General features: G+C 39.5%; 4 protein-coding genes across 4 annotated transcripts in view; 1 reads left to right on the forward strand and 3 right to left on the reverse strand.

Annotated features, from left to right (window-relative positions):
- The window catches only part of LOC144641270 (uncharacterized), a 157,509-nt gene that overhangs the window by 27,892 nt on the left and 104,297 nt on the right, over window positions 1-25,320 (reverse strand). Inside the window, exon 9 of the mRNA XM_078500301.1 lies at window positions 901-990. Within this exon, the coding sequence (XP_078356427.1) occupies window positions 901-990 (90 nt within the window). The remainder of the gene's footprint in view (window positions 1-900; window positions 991-25,320) is intronic.
- LOC144641263 (cyclic nucleotide-gated channel alpha-1-like) lies at window positions 10,698-12,089 on the forward strand. The gene is given in 3 exon segments (XM_078500295.1): window positions 10,698-10,792; window positions 11,055-11,143; window positions 11,146-12,089. Coding segments are annotated over 3 exon segments (1,128 nt in total).
- Window positions 13,665-14,818, reverse strand: LOC144641268 (rhodopsin, GQ-coupled-like). Its single transcript, XM_078500300.1, has one exon. The coding sequence runs from the start codon at window positions 14,816-14,818 to the stop codon at window positions 13,829-13,831; it is 990 nt and encodes a 329-aa protein (XP_078356426.1). The 3' UTR covers window positions 13,665-13,828.
- On the reverse strand, window positions 18,710-19,840 carry LOC144641264 (uncharacterized; the record flags this gene model as incomplete). The annotated part of the gene is made up of 1 exon (XM_078500296.1): window positions 18,710-19,840. A coding segment is annotated over one exon (1,026 nt), but the record flags the coding sequence as incomplete, so codon positions are not given.

Raw genomic sequence — 25,320 nt, forward strand, 5'->3', positions numbered from 1 at the left:
GAAGCTAGGTGGCCGTAACAGTAGCGTGGCGAATGACAGCCTCCTTTTCAGGTGCACTTTTCCTGAGGATGACGGACAACGACCGGGCAACTAGTGCCATGGAAAGAAAGAAAGATAAGAACAGACTACATAACAAAGCACCATCTGGGAACGAGGCGGTTGCGAATAAAATCTGCCACAGATGAGCCAAAACACAGGTTGCTATTCCCAAAAAAGCTCACAGTTTGTTGTTTGTAACTGCACTCGTGGCTTTTGTATTCAACTTTTCAAATGTGTCCCAGTTTTAAGCAATTGATAACTTAAAGACTTCTGTACCAAACTGGTAATGAATGCTGTGCTGATTATTTGGCTTGTGTTATCAAGATACAAAAGTATAAAACTAAAATATCAACTACAAATAAATTGGACTAAAGGCTAGTGTAGACTTTAAAATTCGTAACGTAACCTGACATGCACCGATGTTTACGAGAAGCGGACATAAAATTTTCCTCAGTTTTATATGAATATCTAAATATTTAGTTATTCCTCTCATTCCTCTGCCGGCACTGTTATTTCACTCATGGCAACACTGAAAAGAAACGGTAGTTGTTTTAAGATGTTATCAGGAACAAGATGGTTTTCCCCGGAAGACAACTTTTATAACCCTGGAGCAATTTTTCGATTTGTGCCAACGTTTAAGCAACTTTCGAACAATTTCTAGTGCAACTTTGACTCAATTTACTAGCACAATCTATAAATACCTAAAAACTTGTTTCTATTTACAGTTAATTGGATGACATTGCTTTAGTCTAAGAGATCAAGTCCTAAGGCACAGATATTATGCTGACATAGCAGCCACTTGAAATGTTTATTTTACAAGAAATTTTTTCCTTGCTTCTAAGTTGGACCAGTGTCTCTTACCTGTCGGCTCTTCAAGTTCCTCTAACTCGTGTTCTCTCGATTCCAAGTCTCCTCTTAGCTCAACCTGTCCATCACCAGCACTTGCCTCATCTGACAAAATAAAATGATTGGCTTAATTTGGAGCTAGGTGGAATAAAAGGAGGCCCAATTGACCTGATTCGTGTGACAGACATAATTATATCGCTTCCTCACTGACTCGCTACATAGCCAATCGCGAAGGCTAAGAAGTATCTTTTGAGAAAAGTACTAAGAACAAACCCCCGAGGCTATGCAGAATAGACTGAAATACCTTTAATTGAAGAAAATTAGAAGTTGTTTCAAATGGGAGTGTAAAAATCATCGAAAGGATTTTCTTTTGCTGCGGATGTACCTTCGTGTTTTTTATTTTTACTAAGATTTTGAAAGGCCATAGAATACTCTGACTGATATGTAAAACTTATGCCATAGGTTTTTCTTTACCTAACTAGCAAATTATATCTTAAAATTGTGTCTTTTACAGTAACGTTATAAGTGACCAGTTTCATTGCTTAGTCTAAGAGATCAGGTCCTTAGACACAGATATTATGCTGACATAGCAGCCACTTAAAATGTTTATTTTACAAAAACGTTCTACCTTGCTACCAGTTTGGACAGATGACTCTTACCTGTCGGCTTTTCAAGTTCCTCTAACTCTTGTTCCCTCGATTCCACCTGTCCATCGTCAGCACTTGCCTCAACTGAAAAATGAAAACGATTGGTTTTATTTGGAGCTGATGACAGTCTCCTCCTCAGGCGCTTCGCATTTTTCTGGGGACAACGGACATCGACCAGGAAGCGCAAACGACTAGTGATGAGCGCAAAGTGCGAGGGACCATGGAAAGGAGAAAGGAAAGAAGAGACTTCCTTTCGCCTTCCCTTTCTCCCTTCGGCGCCCATTTTTCCTCGCAATTAGAGACTGGCATCTGGAAACGAGGCAATGGCGAATGAAATGTGCCACAGATGAGCCTAAAGGCCCAGTAATAAACGGCCATTCTTTTTGTTTCAACTGCCGCAACTTGCAATACACGAGGTAACATTGGCAACAACACTTTACAACTTGCAGCTGTTTCTTGTTTGTAGGTCATGTGCTTACTGCACTCGTGGCTTTTTTTATTCAACTTTTCAAATATTCTTAAATTTAATATGAGAAGAATTATAAGCAATGCTGACATAGAGATAATCCACTCATTTCTCTACTCTGTCTGCACTTTCTGCAGAAGGAAAGCGGCATTAAATTTCAGGAGAACAAAACTACAGCATATTGAAAGTTGACTGCATAAACATAAGGACTCAGAGGAACGCCGGGGAGTATGCTAAATCAAAAACATACCGGTACCTGAAATCTCCATCAAAGACAATTTGCATGCCAAGTAGTCCTCTTCCAAGATAGTCGTTGTTAGGGTTATGGTCTCCATATCAAGCTCGTCCTTAACCTTCTCTGTAATGAGGCACTCCTCGGCTACTGCATTTAGGTGACCAGAGCGATAATCATCCATCAGTCGCTCAAGAATCTCCAGGGTACGGCATTTCACAGTTATTTTTATGCTACTGTTTTCAGAGCTTTCTATCAAGATGTCAAGATGTCCTCGTAAGTACGCGTAAAAGTCTTTTAGTCCTTTGTGTGAATAGAGATCGAACGTTCTCTTTCCCTCATCAACTTTTTCTCCCATATAACTGTCCACCGTCTTTTTTGCTTGTTGAGGATCTTGCATATGCGAGTTTCTGCTAATAGCATTAGCACATCTAATCTTAAAAGACAAATTCCCTAAAATAACAGCAAAAAAAATATCAGCTTGTTTTTTCCTTGCAGGCTAGGGAACCGTTTATTATTTATGGGGTGGTGGGGAAGGGGTTGGCGAGGAGGGGCATGACCATAGGCGTACGAGGCGGGGGTGGGGAAGGGACGAGGGTGGCTGCAGCCCCCCTCTCCATAGTCGAACGTTTCAACTCCTTTTCGGTTAGAATGCTTGTAATTCGGGTAACAAGCCTAGAGAAAAATAAATAAAATACATAGGCCAACAAACTCAACATTACATCCAAAACGAATTACATCAAAAGAAAAGTATTGGATCGATTTTTCGCGCAAATCCTGCGTGACACCTCAGTTTGATTCAGTTGCAGTCATTTCAAAGTGAGTGGAAAATTGACGAGGGCAACCAGAAGTTAGGCTCATGCATAGCTCGAGCAGATCCAGTGTGAGATCTAAACTTAGCTGTTAGAAATGTGATGAAGCTATTAAATGCTTTTACTCAAATGTTAAGTTTTTGAGCTCTCGCTCAAAACTTTCAATGAAATGATTTATCCCACTTATCCCTGGGTGTTTCACATGCTTTGGTATAACTTTCCAGTGGGGGAAAAACAAAGTGGCTCCCCCAAAGTACTTTTTGTTGAACTAGAATGAATAAATAAAATATTTCCGAAGAAAAAGGATATAATGCATTGACATCTTCGGGCAACGCTACGAAATTAATTAAAGAACAGGCGTTTTCTTTAAGCAAGCAGGCAAGGTTTATACACTGAACTATTAAAATGCACGTTTTGTTGTCCATTCCATGTGCTCTTTATTGGCTTTCAACGCATGACACTTTTTTTTTGTTTTTCGGGCAATAATTGTCTCCCCCCACCACCAACCCTAAATCCAAAGATGCCCGTACGCCTAATTGGGCATGACAAAATATGGCTTCAAAAAATATAAACATTTTAACAACATAAAAAGAATTAATTACATGCAAGCTGCACGTTTTGTTGTCCATTTTATGTGCCTCTTTGGCTTTTAACGCATGACACAACGCATGACACTTTTTTTGTTTTTCTGGAAATAATGGTCTCCCCCCCTCTCAAAAAAAATCCAAAGGTGTCCATACGCCTATTGGCATGGCAAAAATATGGCTTCAAAAAATATAAACATAACTTTTTACAACATAAAAAGAATCAACTACATACAAAGACATAGTTATTTCTAAGAAAATTAATGTTTGTCACTGACTTTTCTATTGTTGTTACTCAGTTTTTAAACATACAAAGACAGCTTAATAGTAAAAAAACATGGAACAACTGTTAAGTAACAACATAATCAAATATAATTTAGCCAAAACCGCAAAAAAAAAAATCCTCAGCAATACATACCTCGTTTAGGATTTGGTTTCAACCTTTTCCGCTTCAGACGACTTCTTACTCGACTTGAATCTTCTTGATCTTTGCTTGAAGTCTCTTTTTTTTCTGGAACTGGACCAGCAGGCAGCTGAATGGCACAGGTTCCTATAAAGATATGTAATGATGACTAAAAAGAAATGCATTAAAACAAAAATACTTGTAATTCTTCTCTTATTCTGTGATAGTCAGAAGATGTCACCATACGGATGACCAAAAACAAAACCAAAGTTATAGAAATTCTTCACACGAGTCAATCATCTTGTTGGTAAAAATTAAAACCTTTTGTTTGCTATTAGGGTTCTTGGTCTGGTTGTTCAAAAGAGGGTTAAACTCTAACGTTACTAGGGTAAAATTAAACCTTGGTTATTAGTTCTGATGTTTGAAGGTTACTAGGTTACGGCTAACCTCGGGTTAAACAAAGAGTTAACCCACCTCGGGATGTGGGTTAGAGTAAGTAACTCTTACAAGGGATACTTGAGGAATTCTTAAAGCTGAATTAGGAAAACCATCAAGGTTTGGCTCAATAAAAAAATACAACAGAAGCACGAATGATAAACACAGCAATGAATAAGATCTGTTATTTTTTTACATGCAGTCATAAATATTGAGAAAACAAGTTCAAAGCTTTGAGCATGTTCCAGATGAAGTTGATGGCTAATCAATGTCTTAAATCATCAGTCAGTGACATTGATGACAAATTAATGACTGATTTATGAGTGATTTATCATCCATTGTTTGTGTATACTCATTGATATGTTACATCTGGTGAAATATAAAATGGGACTTAAAATTAAAAGTAGGGGCGTGGGGATGGGGCGTGTTGTGTCTTCTTACCGGCATGGAGACCAGATGTAGTCGATTTTGCTGATTTTTATTTCATTGTTTTCGAATAATCGAGCCAGTTTTACAAATCGGCGTTCGTCTTCATAGAAAATACAGGGCACCCGTGCTCAGGATAGAGAAACGCTAACTCAATTCCAAAGTCTTGATGGCCGATAGTTTTCAACTGCTTTTGTTTTCTTCTTTACGACATCTTGCACTTGTGAAATCCCTTGCGAAGAACTCCCTCTAAAAACCTTGAAATCGTCAAGGTTTCCATTATCGTGTTCTCGTTCTTAACTTTTTTGGAAAACTCATTCAAATAAATTAAGCCTTCGTGTTGATGCTTGCTAACAACAAACGACACGAAACCAAGCTCAAACAAAGTAGAAAAGGCGCGAATCGTGACGTCAATGAGCGATATGTCACGAGAGTGTCATACGGAAAATACGCCACTCGGGTCCCGGATGGAGTGGCGTATGGAATCTACGAGTGGTTTAGTTCCCAGTAAAACACTCTCCCCCATATAATAAATATGTACCTCGTTCAGGATTTGGTTTCGACCTTTTCCGTTTCAGACCACTTCTTGCTCTACTTAAATTGTCTTGTTTTTTGCTTGAAGCTCCACTTTGACATGTATCTGAAGTAGCAACAGGGATGTTAATTCCTGCCTCTTTTTCTTCTGGAACTGGACTAGCTGGCAGCTGTATGGCAGAAGTTCCTACAAAGTCTACAAAGATATGCAATGATGACTTAAAAGAAATGTATAAGAGGGAGTCAATTGGTTCCTACTGGCAAGATTAAAACAAAAATTACTTGTAATTTTTCTCTCATTCTGTACTGGTAGATAGAAGATGTCACCCCACAGACGACCAAAGGGGAAAGCAAACTTTAAAAAAAATGGCTAAAAACATGTTACTCTTTCATTTTGATGGTAAAAATTAAAATGTTTTGTTTGCTTAAGGGTTCTGGGTCCGGTTGTTCAAAAGAGGGTTAAGTTCTAGCCTTAGTTTAAATTAACCCGCGGATTAGTTCTGATGTTCGAAGGTTAATTACTACGTTACGGCTAACCTCGGATTTTACATCACAAAGAGTTATTAACTTGCAATTTCTTGTTTAAACTTGATTTCTGCCAGTTTCGAAAAATGTGCAAATAGATGTTTTCATAATCAGCTCATTGTGATTGTTAGATTTTTTGATGGTTATGTTTATTTCGAATAAAGTACAACAGCTTTATGAAGCTTGTTATGTGATTCCTAGAATACCTGTGTTTCACGGGACATGCGAAGAATCTTATATAAAGGGATTCTTACGTTGCCTACGCCTTTTAAAGGAGCCGACAAACCACTTAAATGCATCCTCCGTGTCACTTAATCAGTTATGTGATACAGAGGCAAAAACGGCCAATAAATATAATTGATGGCAGCAAAAACGCAATCGTTAGTTGGATTTTGAATTTCAGAGTTCGCATCACTGTAAACCGCAATAATACAACTTCCCTTATGTTACTTTTTATGTGATGCAGGGGTGTCCAAAGACGTTTTGAAAGGGGGTTCTATCGCGTCCGAAATCCATCACTCAAGAAAGGTTGTTATACAATTGCATTGAGAACGTGTGTATGTCAAGTTAAAGAAGGTAAAATTTCTTGAACAACCTTGCGGCTCTTATTTTGTTCCTTAGCTCTTTTTTTGATTTTCTTAAAGAATTCTGATCCCAATCTGCATCATTTGCAATATTGTAAACTCGAAAGGGGGGAGGGGGGGGGGGGGGGGGACGACGCCTGTATTGGTTCGCTTCTTACCCAGCTTACATAGTAAGTTAGTAAGTTACATACTTCTGGGAGGAGAGATCGAGTCATTATGAGAGTTAATCAAGTGTCCTGCCCAAGAACATGTACAGCACACGTGGATCCTGCCAGTGCTTAAATTAACCCAGATTTAGTGTGCAATGCGGATTCCAGCACATAACCATTTATTTAACATTGTAGAAAATACCAGTGGAGACTCCCATATGAAGGGGACGATGATGCTCATCGAAAAATTTGAATAAAGCACCTTCAGGTCTTCTTACCCTTATAGATACAATTTTTCATGCCTGACCAGTCTAGACTGCCAACACAGTGTGGCAGTTTTAAGCAAATGAAAGATCATTGCAGTAATGTACTCAACTTAAGCAGTTGAGAAAAGCAAGCCTGAAAAAAATTCAGGCTTGAACGGGAATCGAACCCATGACCTCTGCGATACTAGGGCAGCGCTCTAACCAACTGAGCTATCAAGCCTTTCTCAACTGCTTAAGTTGAGTACATTACTGCGATGATCTTTCATTTGCTTAAAATGTATATCCGCAGTACATATATATGTATTTCATATATTCATTTCATATCTTCTCCATCCACGGGTATATTACGAACTCATAAGTGACCAGCTCCCAGTTGGCTTTATAGCTCAGTTGGTTAGAGCGCTGCACTAGTATCGCAGAGGTCATGGGTTCGATTCCCGTTCAAGCCTGAATTTTTTTCAGGCTTGCTTTTCTCAACGGCTTAAGTTGAGTACATTACTGCGATGATCTTTCATTTGCTTAAAATGTATATCCGCAGTACATATATAAGTATTTCATATATTCATTTCATACAGTGTGACAGTGTTATTATTTTTTATGTGCAATCCTAAACGAGACCTTGATGGCTATAAATTATTAGCATTCTGTCCTAAACACCCTAAGTCTAAGAGACCAATTTAAAACCTTAATTTATACCTCTAAGCGAGAAGATGGGCATCCTCGTCCCTTTCATATGGAAGTCCCATTCCCCGGGAAGGAGAAATAATTACCATGAATGTAACAAAACTGCTCTGCCAAGTCTTGGCGCTGCACAAGTTTATGTTGTAGTCCATCACACAGGGCCTGATATGTCGCAGCAGAACCTTTTTCTTGTTTCCAATGTTTTAACATGTGATATCCCCTTTCAGACAATTGGTCATGGGCTACATGTATTTCTTGAAGCTTTGCATCATTGATGTCTAGCCGACGCCCAAGCTTTTTCCACTTTCCTTCAATTTTTTCGCCCAACTCTTCTAATTCGTCATATGTGGGTGTGCCTTGTTTAACTACAAGGTGAAAAAGTTATACGTCCAATTTAAGGTAGTTTACAGTATTTTAGGGCTTCCCATTCTTGGTATATTCTGACTATCACAGCTACCCCAGTAAGTCAAAATAATGTACTAGTGTTGTCTTCAAGGGGTAACGTGTTGGTGAACATTTCTCTTATATACATATTTTTCATCAAGTTAACAAAATGCACATTTAATTTAATATTAAAATAGATCTGTTAAGGAGGAGTAGTGGGGGTGGGGGAGAAACTATGTTTTATGATAAACAATATGGGTATGTGCCACCACACGTGGTCCCATTTTTGACATTCTCGGTCTTTCATGGGGTTCCAATTTTCGCCCTTTGTGATGAGATAGATTCACTGAATGAGAAAAAATGATGTCAGATTTACATCTTTCTGTTTATCTAAAGCTGTGTTCACACTAGGCCGAAACATAATTAGTCTGATCACCAATGAAACATGTTTCGTTATAAAAAGTGTTCACACCAGGCAATGCATTGCGCGAATCACGATAGAAACATGACAGCATGATTATTCTGAACATGTCTGAAACAACCTTACGAGAGTCAACACGTTGAAAATTGCTCACGTCTGGAGGGGAGACAAGTGGCTAAAAGCTCCAAAATTGGGCCTAATATGACACCAGATGTTTATTTTAAATATGGGCTAATAAGGCGATACAACTTTAATTATTGGTGATGGGTAGAGAGCAAAATATTTGGGAGAACATCGCCACGAAAGTTAACGACTGCAGATACAAGCACACAGCATTGCAATTCAATACCAAAATTTACAAACAATTCTTCTTGTAACGAAGATAGCGCAAATTCTGACAATACTGTCTCCTTGCTAATCCCCAGCCTATGCCCGGGTAGCCTCCCCCTACCCCCTTACTTACTTGATACGGGTAGTTGCTTGTGAGAGGCAGTCACATGAGAAATGTCTTCCATCTGTAAATTCAAAACCCCAGCTGCAAATGCTTCATCGTCAACGATAGTCACTTAAAGATAATAGCTCCATGGGCCTTGCGATTAGAAGTGCCAAGAACTTCTGCATCTTTCGGGAAATACAATCCTAGTTCGTGTGTCAACTGTGTGTGTCACAAGTTTGCTGCTGTCATCAACAACATGGCGGAAATGCAGTTCCACTCTAACAAATTGTAGACAGCAAATTTACTGTGGTATGATGTCTGTTAGTAAACTAACAAATCTTAAATTACTACCAAACCGGAAGACCGATAAACCTTGAAAACACCTCTAAACTTCTTAGCAACAGTTTGAACTCCAGATGATAGTCATCCAGTTTGAAATATTTCCTCGCTGGATGGACTTTCTCGCTAATCTTCGCTAGCAACAACACAAATTTCGTTCTAATCAGATGTCCGTAATTTCTTCGACGCTCCCTGAGTTCTGCTTCGTGATTATGCAAATTCCTACCTGCAGTGATCACGATTATATGCAAATTTAATAGTATCTCTGCAGACAAAAATATGCAAATTGTTAGAATTTTATTGTAGTCAGGCAATGTGTTCAAGCGGTGTACCGTGAAATTTCCCTCGAGTGACTTGATTTTGTAGTTTAGAGATTTTACTTCAACCATGAAATACTGTTGAACCTCTCTAATACGGACACCAACGGACAAAGCAAAGCGTCCGTATTAGAGATGTGTCCGTATTATGGAGGTCTCCACAATGACGTCCTTTTTATGACTTCAAAGACAGCTTGACCGTCACGAAACACGAGACAATAAGGCCCAAACTCGTTGTTAAACTGCATCTAAATTGATTAATATGCAGCATTGATTCACACTGTCTATCAATAGAGAACTACATTGCGCATCTCGGCTACATGTACATGTAATGTATACGAGTCACTGTTTTCAAACGAAATGATTTACAACGTAATGCTGCTTGTAAAAAAATAATATTAAGCACAATTCTGAAAACGTCAATGGTGAATTTAGCGTTTTTTACAATTGTTTTTTAAACCACAAACACGACAAACAGGAAATTGTATTACATACATATAAGGCTCGAACCAACCGTTTCAAACAGAGCTTTTTCCCACCATGGCAAATTTTTAATATAGTTATAATAGATTTTATTAGTTGTATCATACATAGTTTTTTACATAATTTATCTCTTTGTAAATTTTTACGCAATTCAGTTTCAGACTGTTATGTAGAAATAACAAATAAACTATCTATCTACACAAACTATCTTCACCTAATCGCCGGTGTGTCCGTAATAAGGAAGTTAAGTTTATATGAATTTGCTCTCCGGGGCCGGGATTTAGTGTCCCTTGTCCGTATTAAAGAGGGTCCGTATTATAGAGGTTTTTTTCTAAAGAAAATATAAAAAAATTTCGTCGAGCATCGGAGATTGTCCGTGATAGGGAGGTGTCCGTATTAGAAAGGTGTCCGTACGGAGAGGTTCGACTGTAGTAACTACTCCAAAAGAAACTATACTAAGTATTCTATTAGACACTATTTCCACTTTTTGTGTCACGTGTCCGGTTTCTCCTTCTGCTTGTCGGATAAAAGTTGTTCTTGTGGTGGTAAACACCGTGCTGACGAGCCCCCAAAAGGGCGAAACAGCTGCTGTCCACGGTTGCAATCCTGCTGTATCAACTCTAATCGTGTACTGTTGGTGTGTCGCAAACTCTACCTGACCTTTTTTGAACGTAGTATGAGGGTCTGGATGGGGGTGCTGGAACTCAACTATCAGTTAAAACTTCATCCAATTTCTCAGCTATCAGTAAATTTTGCAGAACTCAGAACTCAGCTATCAGCATAGTTAGTAACTAGTGACTATGCTATCAGTTAAAAAAAGGCATCATTTCTCAGCTGACAGTTAAAATTTTGACCAATTCTCAACAATCAGTAAACCCCATTCAGACCTTCTAGTATGATCAGCCTTGCAGTATTGTTTTTTTGTCCTAATTTTGGGTCCGACGATCGGATTAAAAAATCCTATAATAAAAGCAGGGGCAATCTACTGGAACTGGTACACCCAGTACTTTGCCGTGGAGTCTGAAAGGACTGGTGATTTTTAAAGCTTTACTTTTATCTTTGCAAACATTGCAATCGTTGAAATCAATCGCCTGCATCGCCTCTTGGAGCTAAGAAGTACAACGGAGACCATTTCACGTTTCCCAATTTTTTACGCCTGTGTTTCTTGGTTCTTATGGTTTTGCTAATTTTCCATTGGAATGCGTGCTTCTATTTCCTACTTTCAAAATGGATCGGGTTTGGTTCGGATGGCTGGGTGTACCCGAGGCTTACCAAACCAGGCTTCGATTCTCTCGCACGACAGTATCTCTTCAGTTTGTATTGGTCTTCAAGAATGCTGACAACTGGTGAAACTGAAAACCCGCCCCAGACTGACGTAGAGCTGTTGTTTGTTATTGTTGATCTCACGGTCGGGTTTCTGGTTTTTGCCGCAATAGTTGGTCAGTTTGGAAGCATGATCACGTACATGCTTCTGGTGAGAAGGGAGTTTCTTGGACAGGCCGAAGCAGTGAAACAGTACTTAGTCTTCCACGGGGTAGATGACGATTTACAGAGGCGAGTTGTTGCATGGTTTAATTACATGTGGGAAACGAAGAAATCATCTCTGGATCGCGATAACGTTCTCTGTAAACTTCCCCTGCCGCTTAGAACTGAAATAGCCGTGCAAGTGCACTTGGAAACTTTAAAACGAGTGCAAATTTTCGCGGACGTTGAACCCGGCCTATTGAAGGAAATTGTGCTGAAACTTCGCTCACAAGTTTATTCCCCTGGAGATTATATTTGTAGAAAGGGTGAGCCGGGAAAAGAAATGTACATAGTGAGCAGCGGTCGACTGCAAGTTGTGCAGGACGATTCTGAGACGGTGATCGCTACGCTGCACGAAGGGAGTTATTTTGGCGAGATAAGTATTCTGAATTTATCAAATACTGGGAATCGACGGTCAGCGAACGTTCGCTCCGAAGGGTATTCAGAACTGCTGTGCCTTTCTAAAGAGGACTTGCTTGAGGCGCTGACGGAATATCCCGAGGCTAGAAAGGTGCTTGAGATACGAGGAAGAAGACTCCTCAGAAGGTCTCGATAACAAAGCACGGACAACAAAAACCTTAATTCTCTTTATCAGAAATAGTGAGAGCACCTGAAAAAATGCGAAACAGCGTAGTCTCGCTCCCAGAGGCTGCGATCCCGTGAGCACCATGAACCACTGGATAAGTGTAATAACGCGAGCTCTGGGAACGAGATTGACGGCGGTTTTTAGGGGTGTCACGAGACGCTTTGTTGCTTAGTAGCCAGGCCGTGACCTTCTCGACAGTCAGGAGACCTTTCATGTACAGATGGTTTGTGGCAACGGATCAACCTATTCCAACACCTCATACTTCAGGATACGTATTTTTCTGGTCATTCAAATTTGCTGTATATTTCGATGTGATTTCACCCTTCGAGAAGTTCCTTAGAGCCTTGACTCGAAGCAGAATATGTTTGAAACCCTCTTTCCCACGCACGAAAACATTTCCTTTATTACATACACTTCTTTTGTACTGTACATTTTTCAGGCTTCTTTATTCCAATTGCTCAAATTGGAAATTCACTGCGATGATCATTTATCACTTTCATAAGTATTACCATTTGTAATCTAATAAAAAATTGTATACTTTGATTCAGCAAAGCGTTTTGCAATGATTCGTTTCCTTTTCTTAATTTTTTCGTCACATTTTTCAGTGGCATGAACAACAGCGGGGAATCCCTTCTGCATTCGTACGCTGAGCCTTCCCAAGAGGCCCTGCCAGGGTAAATTCCGACAAGCGACATGGCCCAAAAAGTAGCGACAGCATACTAATATTTAAAAAATCGCGACAAACGACAACCTTTATGGAAAAACTTAAATTCCGACAAGGACAAGCAATTTTTCTTCAATTTAATTACTGACAGCGACATGAAGAGCGATAAAACAGCGACACAGTACATTTTATAAATTTAGCCAAGCTGCACGGGAACCCCCCTGTCAGGGCCTCTCCCAAGCATCGAAAATCTTGTTATTATAATATGTCAAGAAAAGATTACATACCATTTTCTCTCGACTTATAATTAATCCTCGCAATGAACTTTTCGTTCCGCCATATTTGATCGTCTCCCCCAACTAACCCCATAAGGCCTTGCGGGTCTTCTCTCGACCTAGGCTATCACTCTTCTTCAAAAAGCAAGCTATTTTCTTGATCGTTTCCAGTTGACCGTTGAAATGAAAGTCGTCAATATGTATTTGCTTTGGCTCTACGTTCGATTAACTGGTTAAAATTAAACGTGTTTAACATGCTATAAAACACGCAGGTAGGACACAAGCTGTACGATTTTCTTCGAAATCTAATTGGTTAACGATTAGTGTTTTTTTGATTGCCCAGGTTTATAATTACAACAACTGGGTTTATCTAATGACTTTACAATACTGGCTAACAGAAGGGCTATATAGCGGGAAAGCGTTTTGAAACCTAAAGCAAAACTTTATTCCTTTATCAACTTCATTTCTTCGCCTTAGCCGCTTTCTTATACGATTTAATTGTATCTGTGATAGCGAAAAACTCGTGCATGAAAACACAATATATTTACTCAGAGCACAGTAAGCAAAGCGAAAGACGAGTGAGTCTTTTTGCTCTCCTAATGCGCTTATGCTTATCGTGCTTATGTTTTTGAGCTTATTCTCATTAAAACCAGCCCCAGTGGGCTTGCCTGTCTGTTTCAACTGTTCTGCGCGTTGTTCTTTAGAAATTACCAGTTTCTCTGTAACCAAACTGCTCAGTAAAATTACTCACAATGATTGACCAGTAGAATTCAGACACCAAATGAGATTGAAACAGGTTCAATAGTAGCTTGTGTCCTCTTCGTTTCCTTTAGTGAATAACTGTTTGCAGCAAAAGACCTGGTAACCTTTGGCCGTCTATTTCTTTTACAACAACGAATAGGCAGCAACTTGACAACGTCCTGTCGAAATCTGGGACAGCGAAATGAGTAAATCACAGGATTGGCTGTTGAACCGGCCATGGCAAGCAAGATAGAACATAACTCGAACTTCCAGGAATTTTCGCTTTTCACAAATTGTGTTACGATAAGCCTTCCAAATGTAGGAGTCCATGTAACTATGAATATTAGAGTAACAATAATAAAAAGTTTTGTCAATTTGCGTCGTGACTGTAAAAGAGCAAGATTTGTCGCTCCGTTGGCTTCCGTGTTGAACCACACGTGATAAATAACCCGCGAATAACAGAAAATCATCACAGCACTCGGTAAAATAAGACCAAATGTGAAGAGCACAAAAGAGTAACTCATGTTTACAGCTTTAAACCAAACGGGCGTTTTAGTTGTTACATTCATCATGGCGCTTTTCCAGGCGTACTCTTTACTGAGAGCGGTGATGGGATATCCCGGCGCGCTCAAAACGCCAGCGAGGATCCAAATTGCGAGAAGAACTTTGCACATTAGCGATTTCACCGCTCTTGTCAAGTGCACAAAGGGTTTCAGAATCGCAAAATACCTCTTAACCGCCAGAGCAACTAAAATGAAAATGGAAGCCAAATCGTGGAAAATGAATTCAGCGAACGAATAAGCAGACTGAACAGACTGGTTTGAGAGTAGGAAAATGTCGACGAAAGTAAGAACGGCGAACGCTAAATCTGACGAAGCGAGGTTGGCGAGAAGGTATGTGTTGGCATTGTGTAGTTTCTTGTTTTTCTTTATAACCATAATGACGAGAACGTTGCCAACAACATTGCAAAGGAGAATTGTAATGGAAACACCAGTTATGACTGAAACAAAGAAATCCATTTTCAAGCAGAAAAACTGATAAAAATGTTCGTGTAACGCTGAGAGACCGTCTGCTTTGCCAACAACGAATTAACAAGGGCGTGCTAAAGAACTGGAGCTCGTAAACTCTCACACTTCTTATAGCAGAGAATTAAAGATGGCACCATATGTACTGATTATTACGTGTAAAACATAACAGTTTTATTTATAAAGGTAAGAGTTATTGTATTAACGAGAGATACCCTGGTTAAGCTGAGTAAACCTACATAGTGCGTCACTTAAATGATAACCTTTCATTTCAGTTTTGATTGGCTTACTAATATCAACATGCTTTCCATGTAAATAGGTCGATGACCAAAGCACACAGATAGAACTAACGAACGTCAAGGACATTGCACCTTAACAAAAGGATCTATTTTTATGAGGAAGGGTTATTGAAACCAATCACGTACTTATTTTTACGTGGAAGGGTCGGGAAAAGGTAATGCTGAGTTGAGATGATTTGTATAAAGGAAATTTGAACTGATAAAATTTGGTCACTGCTACTAAATGCTCACAAGCGCACAAAAAACAAAGTCACGGAGGCTATTAGAACAGGCAAGAAAAACTTCTTCTATGAATCTTTCAGAGAAAACCGTGGAGACTCAAAAAAGATCTGGTCCGTGCTCAAGGATCTATCTGGTCAGAAAAACCCTGGGGGTGTGCCTTATTTAGAGGAGAACGGGTCCATTCAAATACGTGATGAAACTGAAATAGCCGAGGTATTCAATAAGCACTTCACGAGTTTAGCGGAGAAACTCGCTGACAAAACTGTGGGGCAGTTTGCTCCAACAATGCTGCGAGCTTTTGTCAATGATCGCAAAGTTCCTGTTTCTAAGTTAGCATTTCATCCTACAACCCCAAGTCAGACCCTCCGGTTGATAGAGGCTATTCCGTCAGGTAAAGCAACTGGCGTGGACGGTGTGAGTGCTCGGTTACTGAAGATTGCAGCGCCTGCAATAGCACCATCACTTGCCAAACTTATAAACACTTGCATTGCTAGTGGAACATTTCCAACTGCTTGGAAAGAGGCCAAGGTGATACCCTTACATAAAGGAAATAGGCTTTCGATCTTGTTAACCACGACATCCTGTTTGAAAAGCTGCGTATCTATGGTCTGGATGAATGCAGCCTGGCCCTTATGCGCTCGTTCCTTCAAAATCGCAGGCAGCGCACGGTCATCCGCGGTAGTGCACAGTCTTCGTCCCAGGCTCTCACACATGGTGTACCACAGGGATCCGTACTCTCTCCACTACTCTTCCTGGTATTCATAAACGATCTTTCCGAGGGAGTGTCACAACCAACCACAGTCGACATCTTTGCGGATGATACAACTATGAGCTCATCCTCGCCATACACTGATACTTCTGGTCTATGCTCCAGGCTCTGTGAGAGCACCCGTGAGCTTGAGGACTGGACTAGAAATAACCGTTTCAAACTAAATATCGAGAAGACGGAGTCTATGTTTGTAACTGGGAGTAGGCTACGCACTAAGATCGGTAGTACCGGTGTCGACGAGATGAAAGTCTGTACTAGCAGCGGGGAAGCCTTAGACAATACCACAAGCCACAAGCTTCTTGGAGTCCATGTTGATCAAGACCTAAGTTTCAATGAACATGTCGAACACTTATGTAAGAAACTAGCAAAGCGTTTAGGTGTTCTTAGGTCAATCAAACATTATCTTCCTCTAAACGAGCGCATACTCTTCTACAATGCAACTATTAAGCCTATATTTCTGTACGGCGGAGCAGTCTGGAGTTCAACATCTAAAAGTAACATAAGAAGAATTTTTCGTCTCCAGAAAAGGGCTGCCCGTGTTATCCTAGGCGTTAAAACAAGAGATGAACGTACTGTAAGTTTATTTAAGAGACTAGACTGGTTGCCCTTTTATGATGAAATCACTGTTAATAAGCTATGCTTAATTTACAAATGCCTAAATGGACAATGCCCAGAGTATTTAAGGAACAGACTTGTAAGTGTCAATGACATGTCCACCAGAACCTCGCGCTATGGTGATATTACTTTACGCTGTCCTCGGTATAACCGTGAAACGGAAGGTGGAAGAACTTTTCTTGTTTCAGCCACTAAATGTTGGAACTCTTTGCCTATATATATTAGAACTAGCACTAGCATTAAGGCCTTTAAACATAATTATAGTAATTTTATTAAGGAAGGTTATGCCGACTTAGATAGCTTTCCCATGTCATAATTTTTAAATTTTTATACTGTCACACCCAAATTATTGTTTGTATTTTTATCTAGTTTTTATCTATTTTATCTGTTTTCATTTTCTATTGATAATATATTTGTAGTAGTATTAACTTTTATTCTAGGGGAGGGCCACAGGTTTTTCAGTTTTTAACTGTAATGTGTAACCCTCATTAAATAAAGTTGTTATTATTATTATTATTATTATTATTATTATTATTATAGAATGGAAAATAAAATGGCGAGCTTACGTCTCTTGCTTGAAATAAATCAAATTGTACTCTAGTTAAAACTTTGCTCAACGTGTGAAGAGGTTTCGAACATAAGACATCAACAGAACAAACCCCTTTCAAAGTAGAAATTCAAAGGTGAGATGTTGCATTTGACATTTTTAGCACGTTTAGTTTGCTCGAACTTTAATAAGAGTACGTGTAAAACTGAAAATTTCCACTACAAATGATTTTGTTCTGATCGCCATACCATAACAAAATTGGCCTGAAATAACAAAAACAGTGATTCCCCAAGTAATCTTACGTTTCTTTAGCCAGCTGAGTCATCGCCACCAATACGAAAGGTAGTCGAACAGCAAGCTATAAATATAAAATACTCTTTGCTTTAGTTTTATTTCAGTTTTGCTAATCGTCGCTACTGACTCATAAACATGCAAAGTTTCAATAACATTTCCCCTTATAGTCAGTATAGAGCGATTTCTGATTGAGTGTCGTGGAACCAATGATCACTCTGACCAATCACACAGGAAAGAGGCAATCCAGTGAACCCATCAAATCTCGGAGGCAACCGCACTGTGATGATTCTTCACTCATCGTAAAGATGAAAAACGAAGTCAGATTGTCTTGGGGTCTAACTTGAATGCCGTCATTTTTATTGAAAACCCAAATTTGACACTATTTAACGAGGAGAAATACAATGTTACTATTTGAAAACGTGAGTTTAGGCCTTGTATTTGGCAATTAACTATACTTCTGCTCTACCTAAATTTGAATTTTTTGTGAATAAGTGTTCTCGTCGCTTTCTAAATGCTTTATAACAAACTAGTTTTTCCGTGTACTCGTTAGCGAGAATAGCTCTTTCGCCTCCTAAACTGGATAAAATAAACGCCACTATATTGTAAAACTGAATTAAGGGGTTATGGCGAGTTTGTCACATTAATCGCGCCACAATTTGACGCCTTCTGCTAACGTAACAGTATCTTTCCATTTCCTGATCAAAAATAACAGTGCTATACACATGCCACCTTTTCAGGAACGCGTAAAAATTGCGGGCGAAAGCTACTCTACCTGGATAGTAATGTAGAACACTTTATTATTCAGGTAGTGTACAAATAACACGCTAGACCAATATAAATATAGCACGGTATCTGTATTGTACGAAACAGGTATTTATAATATTCTTAAAGCCTCGCTTTTTAAAACATGCTTCAAAATAAGGTTAGTGAGTAGTCAATAACATAGCAGTGGGATAATTAAAATAATAATCGCTTGTTTTCTGTTGTCGGCAGGCAAAATTCTAATCTTAATCTTGATACCATAAAAGTTCTTACAAAAATGTTTCTTATACTACCCGAACTATTAAAGTTTTTCATTTTTCAGTCTAATGTAGATCTTCGATAGACAATCGATGCCTTCAAATTATTCTACAAGGTTTTTTAAGAGATCAGTACTTCTTACGAAAATCAGCCGAACGGTTCTTAAGAAGGATATCTAAAGCACGATCCAAATGCCATCCAAGTTGGTGTAAGTACGCAGGACATCAACAACTTTTTTCGGACTCATGTAAAGAGGATATTCCTGAATCTGACGTCCCTATGGAAGCTCTCCTCTTGTCACCCAAGTCACGCTGTACCTTTCCTAAGCTATTGTACGTGCGCGCAACGTCAACATGGTCTGGTCCAAGCTTTTTCAGCTGAATGTCTAGAGCACGTTGATAATGCTCCTTGGCCTGCTGCAGGTCACCCAAGGCATACTGTACAGTACCTAAGTTACTGTAGGTAGTTGCGACATCAACATGGTCGGATCCAAGCTTTTTCAGCTGAATGTCTAGAGCACGTTGATGATGCTTCTTGGCGTGTTGCAGGTCACCCAAGGCACGCTGTACACAACCTAAGTTACTGTAGGTAGTTGCGACATCAACATGGTCGGATCCAAGCTTTTTCAGCCGAATGTCTAGAGCACGTTCGTAATTCTCTTTGGCCTGCTGCAGGTCACCCAAGTCACGCTGCACAGTACCTAAGTTATTGTACGTACGTGCAACATCAACATGTTTGGGCCCAAGCTTTTTCAGCCGAATGTCTAGAGCACGTTGATAATTCTCCTTGGCCTGCTGCAGGTCACCCAAGTCACTATGTACAACACCTAACTTATTGTACGTACGCGCAACGTCAACATGTTCGGGTCCAAGCTTTTTCAGCCGAATGTCAAGAGCATGTTGATGATGCTCCTTGGCCTGCTGCAGGTCACCAAAGGCACGCTGTACAACACCTAAGTTACTGTAGGTAGTTGCAACATCAACATGGTCGGGCCCAAGCTTTTTCAGGCGAATGTCTAGAGCACGTTGATAATGCTCTTTGGCCTGCTGCAGGTCACCCAAGTCATAATGTACAGTACCTAACTTATTGTACGTACGCGCAACGTCAACATGGTCAGGTCCACGCTTTTTCAGCCCAATGTCTAAAGCACGTTTATAATGCTCCTTGGCCTGCTGCAGGTCTCCTCTGTCGTGCTTTACAGTACCCAAACCGGCGTCAGTACTCCAAACATCAACATGCTTGACTCCAAGTTAAGGTAGTTCCTCCTCTGCAAACGTTTTCAATTCACAAAAATACGCATCAATTTTGTATACTTAATATAGATTTTAGGTATTCTTTAAGTACATGACTCCTATTTAGCTTCATTACTCGAGTAAGGTAGTCAGGGGCCATTGACTAAAATCAACCAATCAGATTGCTCCATTGCCGGTCCAAGCCCGATTGCATAAATGGCGCCCAATAACAATACATAAGAAAATGTTAGCCTCGAACTTATGTTTCAAAACAAAGGATTTCTCTTATCGTCATTGCGAGGCTGAGGTTTTCTAATAACATATTGTTTTGAAAATTCAGCGTCATTATGCAATCGTTCTGTTGGGCCGCATGTTCTCTTATACATTGCTCACAACAGTGAACATATTATCTCCACATTGGCCCTCGGTCTTTTTTGTACTGACCACGCTGTATCGCCCATACCTCGGGCCAATATTGGCCGAATTTACACTAGAGACGAATTATCCGTGAGAGACGGAGTATCCTTCTCGGGCGGATAATTCGTCCAAGTATAAATTCGGTGCTTAAACGAATTATGGAGCAAAATTCGTCTCATGCTGATTTAACTGTTGTCTTAGATGTATCATCCGTCTCTAAATTTAATCTAGACGGAAAACGAAGAGGGTTTTGACGGCCACATAAAAGGGATTGGTTTCCATATTTTCGCAGGGTTTCATGGATGCCTATTTCAAGATGGTGTTCGGTAAAGACAAATTATTCGTCAAAATTTGTCTTCAGATTTATACTTAGACAGATTATCCGTCTGACGGATAACTCGTCTCTAGTAAAAACTAGTATAAATTCGGCCATTCTCGCAGTACGGCCCAGGAGCTTGGTTAATAATTCTTAGTAAATTTCGCGATTTCAAAATAATCGCGAAATTTAATACGCGCAAAGAAAACATTGCGCGAAATTTAAACACGCGAAAATTAATACCGTATTATATATCAAAACGATAACCCTTCTACCCTTGAAAATATATTGTCGTCTTGTTTTTAACTAGCACCCCTCCTGTGATTACTGTTTTCTTCAGCTTAAAAAATCGGTCAAAACGTCTTTAGTATAGTCACCAAAGTTTCCGTTTGCAGGCTCTTTGTTTGCAGGCTCTCATTGAGCCAAACCATTGTATATTTCCAGTAGTTCCTTAGTATTTGACGACTGATCCATAACACACTGACAAAATCGCGAAATTTAATAGACTTTTGCTCTAATTTTTCTTGCAATCGCAGAAATTAGTACTCGCGAAATTCTGCTCCCGAATTTTCGCGAAATTAAGTACCAGCGAAAATTAGCAAAGTAAGGTATATATCCTATATTTGGTTCCAAAAGTTCATTGAAGAGCCTGATTGTTGCACAGGAAATCTTTAACCTTGTTAGAATGAAAGCCATACTGCGCACAACGCAAACAGGTCTTCAAATTCGGAGATTACATTTGTCAGTCACAATGAAACGAAATGGTGCTATTTAGTTCCTTGAATAAAAGTACAAACAGCTAGCTTCCACAGAGCATTGTTCTACTTAAAAATGATTTACAGTCCGTACTGCGCAATCTCCGCTTGCAATGTTAATGTGAGCCTCACAGAAAGGAATTTTCACTAGCCAAAATAAAAATTCAAGGATAAAAGTATTTTTTCTTTATTATCATTAACGTCAGATATTCTTATAAAGCAGTAATAACGAGTAGCGAGTAGCAGTAATAACGAGTAGCTTTCCTCCCAACGGGAGGAAAGCCATATGTGGCAGTACTTTTGGAAAAGACGCGCGCGACAGATGTCGCATTCAACTACGTGACCGTGTACCGTAGGAATACCGGAATAAAAAGCTTAGACATAGAGGTTAATACATGGTTGCGCGGAGATATGAAATTTATCTTCGAGTGTTCAAATCGATAAGAAGATAAACTTCAAATATCTTATATCCAAGCAACCATGTATTATTCTGTTTATTATATAAACCTACTAATGACGATGTTTTAGACAATTTTCGGAAGATTTCCGACCATATTCCGAAGATTTCCGAAGATTTTCAAAATGTTGTACGAAGATCGTACGAATGATTCCGAACATTTTCCGAAAAATTCCGAAGATTACGGAAGATTGCCGCGGAAGATCCGAACATTTTTCGACTTCATATCGATAAACTTTGGCTCACTGAGCATTAGAACATGGCAAACTCTACGAGCCGACTGGTCAAAATGATATCACACATGTGTGGATATCATTTTTTTATTTTTTTCTCAAGCATCTCAGCGGTCCGAAATCCTCAATCCTTGAACCTGATTGGCTTATTGCACGCGCTCCAGCGGTCCGGATTTTCCCATCCGGACCCCGCGTACGGACCCCTCACGGCGCGAAATCGTTTTGCAACGTCGGTCTAACAAACACATGAACGTTTTGCTCTCCAAAATCGAAATAACTGTTCACCAACCGTTGTAAATTCAAAAGGACAAAATAGCCGTGGAATTAAAGGCCTCAAAGTTCTTCAAAAGGCGAGTATTTATTTATTTCTCAACAAAATTGATTTGTAGTTTACCGTTCGTAGTTTGCCGTTGTTTGTGCATGCGGTAAACTTCACCGGTTTTTAGACTCCCTCTAAGAGTTAAACTGCCTTGTTTATCCGTCTCTTTTCGCTAAAAACAAAGCACTATTTGCCATCATTCAAGGAAATGAGATTCTTTGATTAAAAACGGACAAATTAATTATCACAATATTGTGCTGTGCGTAGACATTAAGTTACGCATTTCATTCAGTTTGGCACTGTTTATCAGAATAAAATTCTGCTGGAAATCATTGCAGAGATTATTAATTTGTTCAATACAAGTGTGAATAGCTTGTAAAACTGCTTTTCAATCAAAGAGTATTTTTGAGTCAAGAGAAATAGGATAAACGCCCTGCGAGCAAAGTTTCTTTTAGACTTTTCAAACATTTATCGGGAATTGTTCGGGAAGCCGAAATCGCTTTAAATGTGTTAAGTTTTGTGACTTATGTGTGCTATATTTATGATTTTATTTGCTTTTCTCGATTCTCTGCAGTGTAAATTAAATATGCTGAACCTTTCTTGACTACGGTTCATTTTAAACGAAGCTATTTTATTCCGAATTAAATAGCAAACAGAATTCTTCACTCTTGCTCGTCGATCGAGTCGGACTCAACATTGAAATCAAATCCGCGCGTATGCAAACAAAGATTTCGCGGTCTCTTTTCCAAACAAATTAAAGTAGGAAAAAAATAAAAACTTTATTTGCCGGCCTAGGTCGGTCCGTATTGGGAAAAACCGTACCCGAGGTCTTGAGTACCGCCCGAGGCCGCAGGCCGAGGGCCGTGCTCAAGACCGAGGGTACAGTTTTTCCCAATACGGACCTCCCAGCCGGCAAATAACATATATATCCACACATGTGCCGTGGGTCTGTTCAGTTATAGATCACAGAAGACGTCAAAATGTGGTAAGAACAACAGTGACCCACTCGCCTAGCGGCTCGTGGGCCACTTTTTTTGTTCTTACCACATTTTGACGTCATCTGTGATCTATAACTGAACAGACGCACGGCAAAATGGAATCTATTTTAACAATAGAGTGTTTCTGTAAAAACAAATACAAATATTAGCCCGAGAAGCGAAGCTTCGAGGGCTAATATGCTAGTTTTAAGAACATCAAATTTCCAAGGGGCAACTATCAGACCGATAGTTCCGAGACAGAAACACTCTATTGTTTTTATTGTTCACCACTAAATTTTGTTCCGCGCGCACATACAAAAACAAGCATCGTAAATTATTTTTACTTTTGAGGATAAAAAAACTCAATTGAAAGCCGAAATTTAATAAACGAAACAAAACCAGACGAGAAACCCACTAAATGCAGTGAATTTGGTTGGGTTTTTTTAGCTGCAGGCGGCTTGTTTACAAAAAACAGTCACGGGCGGGCACTATCGATCCGGGCATTTTTTCACGGGAGGGCACTATGGGCTGATAGTGCCCTCCGGCGGACGGGCACTATCGCGTCACGTGTTCAATTTAAACCAATCAGAATCGGAGAAAATTTAGTGGTGAACTATAATTGTTAAATAGAACATAGCTGAAAACTATAGAAGCCCGGTACCCCGGATGTGCGAATTGTTTGTCGAATTTCGCTGAACAACTTCGCCTCTATTCTCTTGTTTTATTGTTTAAACGATGCTTTAAAGCAGAAAGTTTTTACCAGAAACGTTTTACTTGCTTAAATGGAAGTAAGGCAGTGCCAAAGGAAGCGACAGATGAAGAAAGAATCGTTGAAATTTTTTGTTTTTCTTTGGAGTTGTGTACGCCGCTATTTTGCCGTGAACTGCCCGAAATTGATTGGAAATTATTTAGCAAAACAAGCCGGACTCTAGAAACGCTTTGAGGTAAGAAACCTTTTTTAGCCACAATCTAAAGACAGAACACTCCACTTTTGTTCTTTTTAAATCGAAATTAGAGGCGAATTTGAAAAACTTGCTGCGAAACGAACGCATGGAAATTTTTCATTTGAATGAAATTGAAGTAGGCTTAACCAACATGACTTGAATGCGTAAATATTTCAACTAGATTTGTCGGCTCTGTGAGAATCTTTTGGTAGTCGGAGAAAGGACTATAAATAGGAAATATGAATGAAATGGTATCTCGGTTTATTTATAAAGAAGCCGCCAAAGAAAAGAATAAACTAAACTTTCACTTTACCGATGTTGCGTGCGTTTGTAAATGCCGTAAGCGGCCGCGAGTCTTGTAAGTTCTGTGCTCTTTTTAATGCTATATTCTAAACCCACTAGAAGATGGTTTTCCTATGTCCTATAAGAAAATAATGCACTTTTGAGGTCTAGCAGCTGAATGCCCTCGCCTACGGCTCGGGCATCCACTAGCAGCTTTTCTAGACCTCAAGCGTGCATTATTTTCTTATAGAACATGGAAAACCATCTTCTAGTAGGTAAATAGACCACTCGTAAAATTCATACGAAACTGCATCCGGGACTGTAGCGGCGTATTTCCCATATCCTCACTAGTGAGGATATCGATGACGTCATTTCCCGCCTTTCCACGGTTGTTTGTGCAAGGCTGCCAAACGCCGGTTGGAAATGGCGAGCTATCGATTCGTGAAGTTCACTGAAGCCAAAATAAAATGTTTTACTGAGGAGCAGGAAAATATGCTAACACGAAGAAGAAAACTTCAAATGACTTGAAATTATAAGAGCTTCTAGCTTGTGGAGACGAAGAGAGGGAAAATCAAGAAATTCCAGCTGCCGAACTGCAAGATTTCGCGATCAGAAATCGAAAAAGCGATGAGTTTGAGCAGAAACAGATTTCAAAAAAGCGAATTATATTATCAGTGACAGTGATGAAAGCCAATAAACCTTTTTACATTTAAAGTCCTCCGCTGTTGTTTAACTCATACATACCTCGTTCAGGATTTGGTTCCGACCTTTTCCGTTTCAGACCACTTCTTACTCTAC

The sequence above is a fragment of the Oculina patagonica genome, unplaced genomic scaffold (assembly GCF_052425735.1).
Source record: "Oculina patagonica isolate OP01 unplaced genomic scaffold, crgOcupat unplaced8, whole genome shotgun sequence".
NCBI classification, from domain to species: Eukaryota; Metazoa; Cnidaria; class Anthozoa; order Scleractinia; family Oculinidae; genus Oculina; species Oculina patagonica.

What these genes read in the sequence shown, in the direction of transcription:
- LOC144641268 (XM_078500300.1), bottom strand. Translation starts at nt 14,818, where the DNA reads ATGGATTTCTTTGTTTCAGTCATAACTGGTGTTTCCATTACAATTCTC.